Genomic DNA, 10,385 nt, shown 5'->3' with positions numbered 1-10,385 from the left:
GTGCTGGGATTACAGCCATGCTGGATCCAAGTCCAGCTGAGGTATGTGTTTTTAAATGACCTATCATTGAATCAGAAAATAAATGGATAAAATAAGATTTAAAAAGGGACCATCACTGTTTTGATGAACAGTAATATTTCCTGAAATTCTGATTTAAATGGACAAATCATTTCATATGTTCTCAATAATTGAGTTATTTTATACATTTTAAATTTCATCCATTTAAAATGTTTGAACTGTGTCTGTATGTACACACATGTGCTATGATGTGTATGTAGCAGTGAAAGGACAACTTACAATTGTCTATTTTCTACTTCCCCTATGTGAGTTCTAGTGATGAAACCTAGGGAGTCATTTGGATGCAAGTGACCTTAATGGCACTTATTCAGGTTTAAAAAATATTTATGTATGTGCTGATATAAGAGTGTGCATATGCCACTGCCCAAGTGTAAAAATAATAGAAAAACTTGTAGAAGTAATATGGGTTACTCAGAAATAGAACTCAGGTCATCAGGTTAGTAGCTACAAACTTTAAAGAATCAGGGAATTCTCTGGCATTCAATTGTGATTCTGAGAAAGTGTTATAAACAAATGTTTATTCCTCAGAATAAACAAATTAGAAAATGTATGGTCATATAAATATTTCATATGCAAAGGGGATTTATTATAAAAATTGTCTTGTTTTTTCTTTAACCTTGCATGAAAATAAGTTTACAATCTGAAAAGACAATAGTTTACTGTTGTAATATTTCTTTTTTTTTTTTTTTTTTTTTTTTTTGGTTTTTCGAGACAGGGTTTCTCTGTGTAGCTTTGCGCCTTTCCTGGAACTCACTTGGTAGCCCAGGCTGATCTCGAACTCACAGAGATCCGCCTGGCTCTGCCTCCCGAGTGCTGGGATTAAAGGCGTGCGCCACCACCGCCCGGCCTGTTGTAATATTTCTACTAATCTTATTTGAGCAACAGTGAGATGGCTCAGTGAAAATGGTCTGTGGCTGGAAACCTGATCTTGATTACCATATTATGAGGACAAAAAGTAGAAACCACAAAGCTGTGTTCTATCTCCTCATATCTGCCATGGGTCTACTAACCCATAATTACATTAGACATACACCATAAATGTTTGTTACAAAATAAATCTTAGTGCCATTATATTACATCTCTGGATAATTCCCATAGAAGGCAGTACTTGAAGATGAAATGCCAAGTGGTTAACTAATGGGGACATGGAGAAGCAAGGAAGACCGAATTATGTGTATTATGTGTATATATGTATGTATATATAGATATATATATGTGTGTGTGTATGTATACATATATATATATATATAATATGTGTATATATCTATAAAACATCAAGCTGTAGCATGAGATAAAGTTGATTGCTGATTATCCTACTTTATTATGTATTTTTTACCAGATAAATGAAAATACTGCTTTGAAGACACACATGAGGCATATAATGTTTCTTATATTCTCTTCTATTAAGCATTTTAATATTAGCATTGTTAAAATGTGTTGACAAAACAGCATATGTTGAGAGTACATCATCTACTCTTGTACTGGTACTCAGGAGGTGGACATATGAAGAGCATGAGTTCAGATATATCCCTGAATCATTACTGACATCCAAGCCAAGCTGAATAACAAACAACAAAATCTCAAGGGAATTTGTAAAAATATGAAAAACAAAGCCAGGAACAACAACCCACTATCACTTCACAGACATCATTACTTGAAAAGTGTAATCAAACACTGCCTGATATTTAAATAAACAATAGAACACTTAGATGATACCATTCAGTACATTGCAGCAGAAAAACACCCATCACTAAGTAAAAGCACAATAGAAGATGAACAAAAACCACAAAAGGAATATAAACACCATAAAATAAACTTTACTAAATGGATTTGTGGCACATATAGCACACTTTAGTATCTATCTCAAATGTTTCAAAATTGAAACCACAATGCAGTGATATCCAAAACCAGTCTTGTGTGAACATGGTAACTTACTTCCTTCAAGGCTACAATGAAAAATAAATGAAACATGATTTATTATCTTGAAGCTAAAAACAACTGTGATGTCCAAATTGTTTACATGAATAGGGGTTTTCTATTATATGAGTTTCTCCCTATTTCCTGACTTCAAAATGACATAAGTAGACTGAAATATTTACATTACTAGAGACATGGCTGGGCAGTTGAGATATGTTCATTCTTAGGACCAAGGTCTGATTTTTGACAACTCCCGGGATTTCCTACTAGAAGATGACCCAAAGGTTTAAGTTCTCAGGAACAAGCATGCAAATTCCCATACCCACACAACACACACTGACATCACATAATTACAATTAAAACAACTCTTAAACAAACCATTTTTTATTCATGAATGCTTTTCTTTTGGAAGCATTCATTCCTGTAACACAAGTGGTTGAGAAATCTAATGGCTTACTTACAAAGTTCTTCTTCACCATGAATTGGTTCATATAACAAAGAGCAACATTTAGGCATTAAGTCTGAGAAATCAATCCTTCTAAGTTGGTGGTTTCATTTGGGAGTATTCAGGAGATGTTGTGCTGCTAAAGGAAATATGTCACTGGGGGAAGGCTTTGTGAATTTATATCCACACATTATTTCCAGTTCCCATTCTGCTTCATGCTGCAGGTTAAGGATGTGAGTTCTTAGCTTCCTGCTTTAGCTGCCATGTCTGACACTTATTGCCATGCCACTTTTATGGTATTCCTGTATCCTTCTGGAACCAAGAAACCAAATTAAACTCATTTATAAGTTATATCACAATGAAAAAGGAGCCAATACAAATTCATAAAAGTTTACACCTGAATTAGTTATTTCATGTAATTGAAGAGAACTACAGAATCTAAAAGGGTTATGTTATTGTTTAAATTCATAGTACAAGTGTTAAAGCTCTAGAGGAAAAGGTACTCTGACTATCAGAATCATGCTATATCTACAGCTGTGCAAGGAAGGTCTCCTGAATACCTTTAGCTCTAAAGAGAAAGGTACCCTGACTTTTGGAAGTCAGGCTATACCTACAGCTGTGAAGGAAAGATATCCTGGATACCTACTGCTGTGAGGAGAAAGGTATTATTTCATCTAAGTTCCAGGCTAAAATGTTACTTCTCTGCTTCATTCAAGTAAAGGGGAAACTGCTGCAGAAATGCAGCAGTCTCTGGTGAAAAGTTGTTACTTCTGCTTTGCTCCTTTAAGGGAATTTTCTAACAGAGGTGTCCATTGTTTCTCTGCTCCAATGCAATACTGAGTTTCTGATCTGCTCCAGTGAAAGGTCTTCACCCAAAACTTATTTAACAGATTTATTTGGGAGGAAGAAATTTAAGAGAGTGACTGCCTCTGCCAGGGTGGTAAAAAGTAGCTGACAACTGAACAGGCACAGAGCTTGAGCAAGCTCAAAGATTGGCTGGATTTCATGCTCAGGGATTGGTTGGTATCAAGCTCAGGGAATGGTTGGTTTTGTGCTTAGTTGGTCAAGGGTAGAGTATGTTTCTTTGTCTCTGGTTTCAGGTCCAAAGTGTATTTCCTTCACTGGCCACTTTTAACATTTTGGGTTTGGTTTCAGGGTTAGGGTGTTTCTATCACTGAGTCTTGATTCAGGGACAAAGTGTGTTTCTTTGACTCTAGTTTCAGGGTCAGAGTATAGTTTTGGAATTGATTTCAGGGTCAAAGAGTGTGTCTTTCACTAGCTCTATTTTCATGGTCAGTGTGTTTGTGTGGCTGGCCCTTTTACCCTATACATAAGCCTTCATAAAAAAAAAAAACATAAATTTATTTTTTCCATGAGTTTGCTAGTGCAAACAATATAAAAAAGGACACCATAATTATTGCACAGATTGTTAACACTGTCAAATATTTTTCTACAGAATACACACTCCTGTGTAACTAATTATAAGTGTGTTGGATAAAGATCTTACCAAATACTTTATAATGAGATGCCCTCAGCATCTTTTTCAGATAGCTGAAGACTACTGTAATATGGAAAGGCTTTAACAGATTGATTGCACATAGAAAGATTTACTCCTATATAAAGTGCAAAACTTTACCACTATGACTATATTTATAGGATTTTTTTGCAGCATGATTTTTTCTCATGATTTTGAAGATTACTCATACATGCAAAGGCTTTACCACACTGTTTACATTCATATGGTTTCTCTCCAGTATGTGTTCGTTTATGCCTTTGAAGATGACTGTGTTGTGCAAAGGCTTTATCACACTGATTACATTCATAGGGTTTCTCTCCAGTATGTGTTCTTTCATGCGTTTGATGAGTACTGAATTGTGCAAAGGTTTTACCACACTGATTACATTTATAGGGTTTCTCTCCAGTATGTGTTCTTTCATGCATTTTAAGAGCACTCATATAGGCAAAGGCTTTATCACACTGATTACATTCATAGGGTTTCTCTCCAGTATGTGTTCTTTGATGCATTTGAAGACCTTTGTGACATGCAAAGGCTTTATCACATTGATTACATTCATAGGGTTTTTCTCCAGTATGTGTTCTTTGATGCATTTGAAGACTTTTGTGACATGCAAAGGTTTTATCACATTGATTACATTCATAAGGTTTCTCTCCAGTATGTATTCTTTTATGAATCTGAAGAGCATTGACATATGCATAGGCTTTACCACACTGATTACACTCATAGGGTTTCTCTCCAGTATGGACTCTTTTATGCGTCTGAAGATGACCACGAGATGCAAAGGCTTTACCACACTCATTACATTCATAGGGTTTCTCTCCAGTATGTATTCTTTGATGTATTTGAAGATGACTTGGGCATACAAAGGTTTTACCACATGCATTACATTCATAGCTTATCTCTCCAGTATGTGTTCTTTTATGCATTTGAAGATGACTGTGAAATTCAAAGGCTTCACCACACCGCTTACATCCATAGGGTTTCACGCCAGGATGTTTTCTTTGATGCCTTTGAAGATGACTGTGTCGTGCAAAGGCTTTATCACAGTGATTACATTTATAGGGTTTCTCTCCGGTATGTGTTCTTTTATGCACATTAAGACTACTGACATATGCAAAGGCTTTATCACACTGATTACATTCAAAGGGTTTCTCTCCGGTGTGTGTTCTTTGATGCATTTGAAGAAGATTGAATTGTGCAAAGGTTTTATCACACTGATTACATTCATAGGGTTTCTTTCCAGTACGTGTTCTTTGATGCATTTGAAGACTTTTGTAACATGCAAAGGTTTTACCATATTGATTACATTCATAGGGATTCTCTGTAGTATGTGTTTTTTCATGCATTTGAAGAGTACTGAGGTGTTCAAAAGCCTTAATACATTGAGTATATATTGAAGGTTTCTCTCCAGCTTGACTTCTTTCATGCCTGCAAGGATAATGGCACATGTAAAAGCATTTTCACAGTCAAAACACAGTTTAATCTTTATATCTGTAAGGATTAATTTTATAATTTGGTTCAATTGTAAAGAGGAATTAGATCTTAAGGTTTTATCACTGTATTCACACTCATGTTATTCCCCTGCATCTTTGAAGATACCTGTGATGGTAAGTTCCTTTATTTCATGGCTCACATTTACAGTATCTTTTTTCTATATGAGATATTCACATATTTGAAGAGAACTGGAAAAAAATCAGAGCTTTAACACCTTTATTGCATTAATAAATTTTCCTATACTGTGAATCATATTACATTTGCTAAATGAACTAGGACAAACAGAAGTTTTTACACAGTCCTAGTACTCATAGGAATTTTCTGCAGTATGAGTATGGTGATGCATTAACAATGAACCTGGAAAACCAATTACTTGTATATTTGAATCAAATTCAACAATTATACACAATGTGGGGATTGCTACATATCTTCTAATTGTTCTGAAAGAGAGGTATGTCATGTCTTTCCATAGCCCTATGCTCATTTGACTTGTATTCAGAGTGACATATGATATACATAGTAAAGGAAGAATAACCAATAAAAGTTGTCTACATTCAATTCACACAGTTTTTCATAACAACTGCCTTTTGATTCTTGGCTCTAACTACCCCTCTCACTAAACAGCACAGTCACAACAAGTGTATGAGTTACACTAGCTTTACTGTGGACAAATTTGTTATTAGAAAGCTTTGAAGATACATTAATCCCTATTCACTGTGTACGCCTTTTGTAATATGAATTGTATGAAATAAATGGATTGACAGTTTTATAGCATAGCTTTCATAGTGCTATGAATCATATAGTGATATCAGTTAAGGCATTGTTTTCTTGACTTCTTTCTTAAAAGAATGCCTTATAAATGCAATTCACCTACCTGAAATTGAGGTATAAGGTTTTGTGAGAATTTAATAATTATCAATGTACTTTAAGCTATGCTTATTTATACTATTGCTTTTGTTTAAAACTTCCAGGACACATTATAATTTCTTCAGAGGCACATTTATAACACCTTGGACATGAAAATTACCTTTCATATCTTCTAGAACTTTGACAATGTTCTTCAATATTATGGTCTTCCCAACTGTATCCTAAAATACAGTACCAGAAAAATGTATATCACTGAAAACTGCAAAAATATCAGTTAATATCTTCAGTGAACCTTAAATATGCCTGATTTATTCAGCTCATTCTTGTTCTTTCTCAATAAGATTACAGAAGGGCATCAATAACCAAGGAACAGTTGTCACCTTATTTTAAATCATAGAGAATATTCAGTGTTACCTATAGTAAGAAGGTTCCAATAGGTCTCCAGCATCACATCTTTGTAGAGATTCTTCTGGGATAGATCCAGCAAAGTCCACTCTTCCCAAGTGAAGTCGATATGCACATCATTATAGGTCACTCCATTCTAAAATATCCCATACATATGTAAAAAGTATGATACTGAAATTGTTAATGTATACTTCATTAACAATATAATCATATAATTCTTGTGATCCCCACACTTATTTCCTAAAATAGCATTATACTGTAATCAGCTAATCAATTTAGAAGGAAACTGAATAGGAAGTTCACCTCTGTCATTTTTTGTACCCTTTGAATGGGATATCATCTTGCAAGAGAAATACCTAATAACAAACATAGAGAGACAAGTAAATAGATCAACAGTACAGAGTATACACGAGAGAAGTTTATGAACAATTATTACAAAAAAGAAAAATAAGATGGACAAACTAGGTGTATTAGCTCACACATTTAACACCAGCACTCGGAAGGCAGAGGCAGGTGCCTCTGAGTTGAAAGAAGTAGGGTAGGCAAGGGAGAAGAGAAAGAGATAAATAAAACAAAAGATCTTTTGAAAAAGACATGGACATTTACTACATTTTAATATCACAAAAATACACTCACACAGAGAGACACAACACACACACATAGAAAGGGGAATAGAGATTGAGAGAGAGAGAGAGAGAGAGAGAGAGAGAGAGAGAGAGAGAGAGAGAGAGAATTAAAATGGAATTATTCTGAAACAGAACAAAAATGCTCCTACTGGACACCAGAGGTAAACAAATAAAACTTCTGTGCCCTTTATAAGTTACTTCTTTGGAGTTCTTGCTAATTAGGTCCCCCCAAATTCCTCAAACATTACATTTTATTGCTATTGCTCTTGATTATCCCCAAAGACACCATATGTTTGAGTCATAGTGCATGCATGGCAAAGTCAAAGTGGTAAACAAGCAGAAGCTTTATCCATACTGACTTGTTTTCATAGTGATGGAAGGTGCTATGCAAGCTACTGGGGGAGACAAATAATCAGTCATGTCCAACTACAAACACTTCAAGCTACAATAGTAACTAGCCTGGCAAGAACTGTTTACTGGTGCAATAGCAGTACAAATATCATAGGAGTAAGCAACCACTCCCTGACTGTATCCAAGTCCCTCTCCACAAGATGAAAAAAATGCCTGGCACCATTATCAGATTAAGAACTTAAGAATAGAAAGTTCATGGGCCTTAGAGATGAATGTATTACTATTATGCTGCTAAGTGGACACAGAATTAAACTTACCATTATATCCATAGGTCAATGGGCCTCCCATCTCTCAACTTACATGCTTCTAATTGAAGTAGATTGTAATTGACATGGTGATATATATATATATATATATATATATATATATATATATATATATATATATATATATCTGGCCAAGGTGTAAAGAATAAGTGACTAGGAATGCTCAGTGTTAAAGCAACATGTATAGCTCAATCCCCTCCTAAGTCTCAGGGATCATTGTGAACGATGTGGCAGGAAGAGCATAAAAGGCAGAAGTGTGATCTGTTCTCCCAGACCAAATCTCTTAAGGCTTGTCCCTAGTGGTCCAACAGATCACCAGCTGAAGCCTCACTTCCTCCTGCCCTCCTGTGGATCTCACAGACCATCCTCTCCAACCCTCCTTCCCCCAAACCTTTGCTACAGCTCAGCCACCAACACCAGCAGGCATTTCCTATGAACACAAGCAGAGAAGACCAATAAATCAGGCAACATGCAGCTATCACACTATGGAAAAACCCCAAGAGGGAACAAAAAACTAAAGAATATAACACCCATGCAACTTAACAAACCCAGAAATCAAGACCTGGATGCCTAGATGATAGGATAAAAACATACTCAAAACAGCCAGGGAAATAAGTCTCCACCAGAATCCAGCTATCCTAGCACAGCAGGCCCTGGATATTCCAACATTGCCAAAGAACAAGAAAAAGGCCTTAACACCAACTATATGAAGACAATAGAGGTCCTTAAAGAGGAATTGAATAAATCCCTTAAAGAAAGTGAGGAAAACACAAATAAACAATTGGGGGAAATGAATCAATCCTTTAAATAAAGCCAAGAAAAAGGAAACAAACAGTTGAAAGAAATGAATAATTATGGTGATATTTTATTTGTATTAAAATGTTATTTGTATGTTAATAAATAAAGTTGCCCGGGGGTCAGAGCTATTAGCAAGCCATAGGAAAGCAGGGCAGTGGTGGCATACACTTGTAATCCCAGCACTTGGTAGGCAGAGCTAGGTAAGTCTCTGTGTGTTCAGGGATACAGCCAGTATTGGATACACATGCCTTTAATCTCAATACTAATCACAGAAAGCCTGGAGGTCTATACAGACAGGCTGTGATGAGGTGGTCATGTGGTTGGGTTTACAACCAATGAGAAGGCAGAACAGAAACACTATAAAAAGACAGACACACAAGAAGAGCTCTGGTTCTGAGAGGTAGGACCACCGCAGGAGGAAGGGTAAGGTTTTAGCTCTTAGCTCTGACCTCTTGGCTTTCTTCTTTGCATTGGTTCTGTGTTTCTTATTTAATAAGACGGTTGGTTACATCTACATTTAATACTGTTCAAAACCTGAAAATAGAAACAGAAGCAACAAAGAATATTGTTGGTTGTTTTTGCTCTTTTGGGAGGCCCACCACCCAGCTCCCAAATAAATCACACATGGAGACTTGTTCTTACTTGTAAATGCCTGGCCTTAGCTTGGCTTGTTTCTTGTCAGCTTTTCTTAACTTAAATTATCCCATCTACCATTTGCCTCTCAGCTATTACCATTCTCTTCTGCATATTTCACTTTCACCTTTATACTTCATGGGTGGCTGTCTGACTGGGTGGCTGGCCCCTGGTGTCCTCCTCCTTCTCTGGCTCCTTGATCTTTTCTTCCTTCTCCCTTTTCTCCTTCTATTTATACTCTCTGCCTGCCAGCTCCACCTTTTCTTTCTCCTGCCTTGCTATTGGCTCTTTAGCTCTTTCTTAAGCCATCAGGTATTTTAGACAGGCACAGTAACACAGCTTCATAGAGTTAAACAAATGCAGCATAAACAAAAAGTAATGCACCTTAAAATAATATTCTCTAACATTTCCCCTTTGTTGTCTAAATAAAAAGAAAGGTTCTAACTTTAACATAGTAAAACTATATACAACAAAATAGTCATCAAGTAAGAATTACAGTTATCATATTCTGTGCATTTGTAGTTAGAATATTCAGAGAAAATAGTGCATTATCTATCCTATCTTAGTGAATACAAACTTTCACACCTAATTTACTTTCTATCATAACTAATGAAAACTGTAACTATAACTATCTGGTATTCAACTCCATCAAAGACTCAGAAGGATGTATTATTATCTAACAACAGAGATACTTAGCTGCCTGGACAGCCACCCAAAGTTTCTCTGCAATTATTGAGGCATCCATCTTCAGCCTACAGGCACAGAATATCTGGCAAACTTTTTAGTGAAACATGAAATTTGAAGGACTGTCTGCCTTGTATTGGCAAATTTTGACAGTCATTTTCTTCTGTGTTCTGCAAAATATCCATCAGTTTCTTCTGTGAAGCAAGAATTTTGAAGGACTGTCCAGGCCTTAGCCTGGCTTG

At 35.9% G+C, this 10,385-nt stretch overlaps 1 protein-coding gene across 9 annotated transcripts in view; it reads right to left on the bottom strand.

Moving 5' to 3' along the window:
- Positions 1–1,460: 1,460 nt before the first annotated feature.
- The window catches only part of LOC102914316 (uncharacterized), an 87,226-nt gene continuing 78,301 nt past the window's right edge, over positions 1,461–10,385 (bottom strand). For 2 of the 9 annotated variants that reach the window (XM_076558039.1, XM_076558040.1), the window contains exons 2-5: positions 9,276–9,360; positions 6,735–8,458; positions 6,481–6,541; positions 1,461–5,387 (exon numbers count right to left, since the gene is read on the bottom strand). In XM_076558039.1, coding sequence (XP_076414154.1) covers positions 4,091–5,387; positions 6,481–6,541; positions 6,735–6,768 — 1,392 coding nt within the window. In that variant the 5' untranslated portion in view covers positions 6,769–8,458; positions 9,276–9,360 and the 3' untranslated portion in view covers positions 1,461–4,090. Of the gene's footprint in view, positions 5,388–6,480; positions 6,542–6,734; positions 9,361–10,385 lie in introns of all 9 variants that reach the window. The other 7 variants (XM_076558041.1, XM_076558042.1, XM_076558036.1 and 4 more) reach the window with 5 other exon arrangements.

Source organism: Peromyscus maniculatus, chromosome 21 (genome assembly GCF_049852395.1).
Source record: "Peromyscus maniculatus bairdii isolate BWxNUB_F1_BW_parent chromosome 21, HU_Pman_BW_mat_3.1, whole genome shotgun sequence".
Taxonomy (NCBI): Eukaryota; Metazoa; Chordata; class Mammalia; order Rodentia; family Cricetidae; genus Peromyscus; species Peromyscus maniculatus.
Note: the sequence above shows the minus strand (reverse complement) of the source record. Positions and strands in the feature narration are given on the sequence as shown.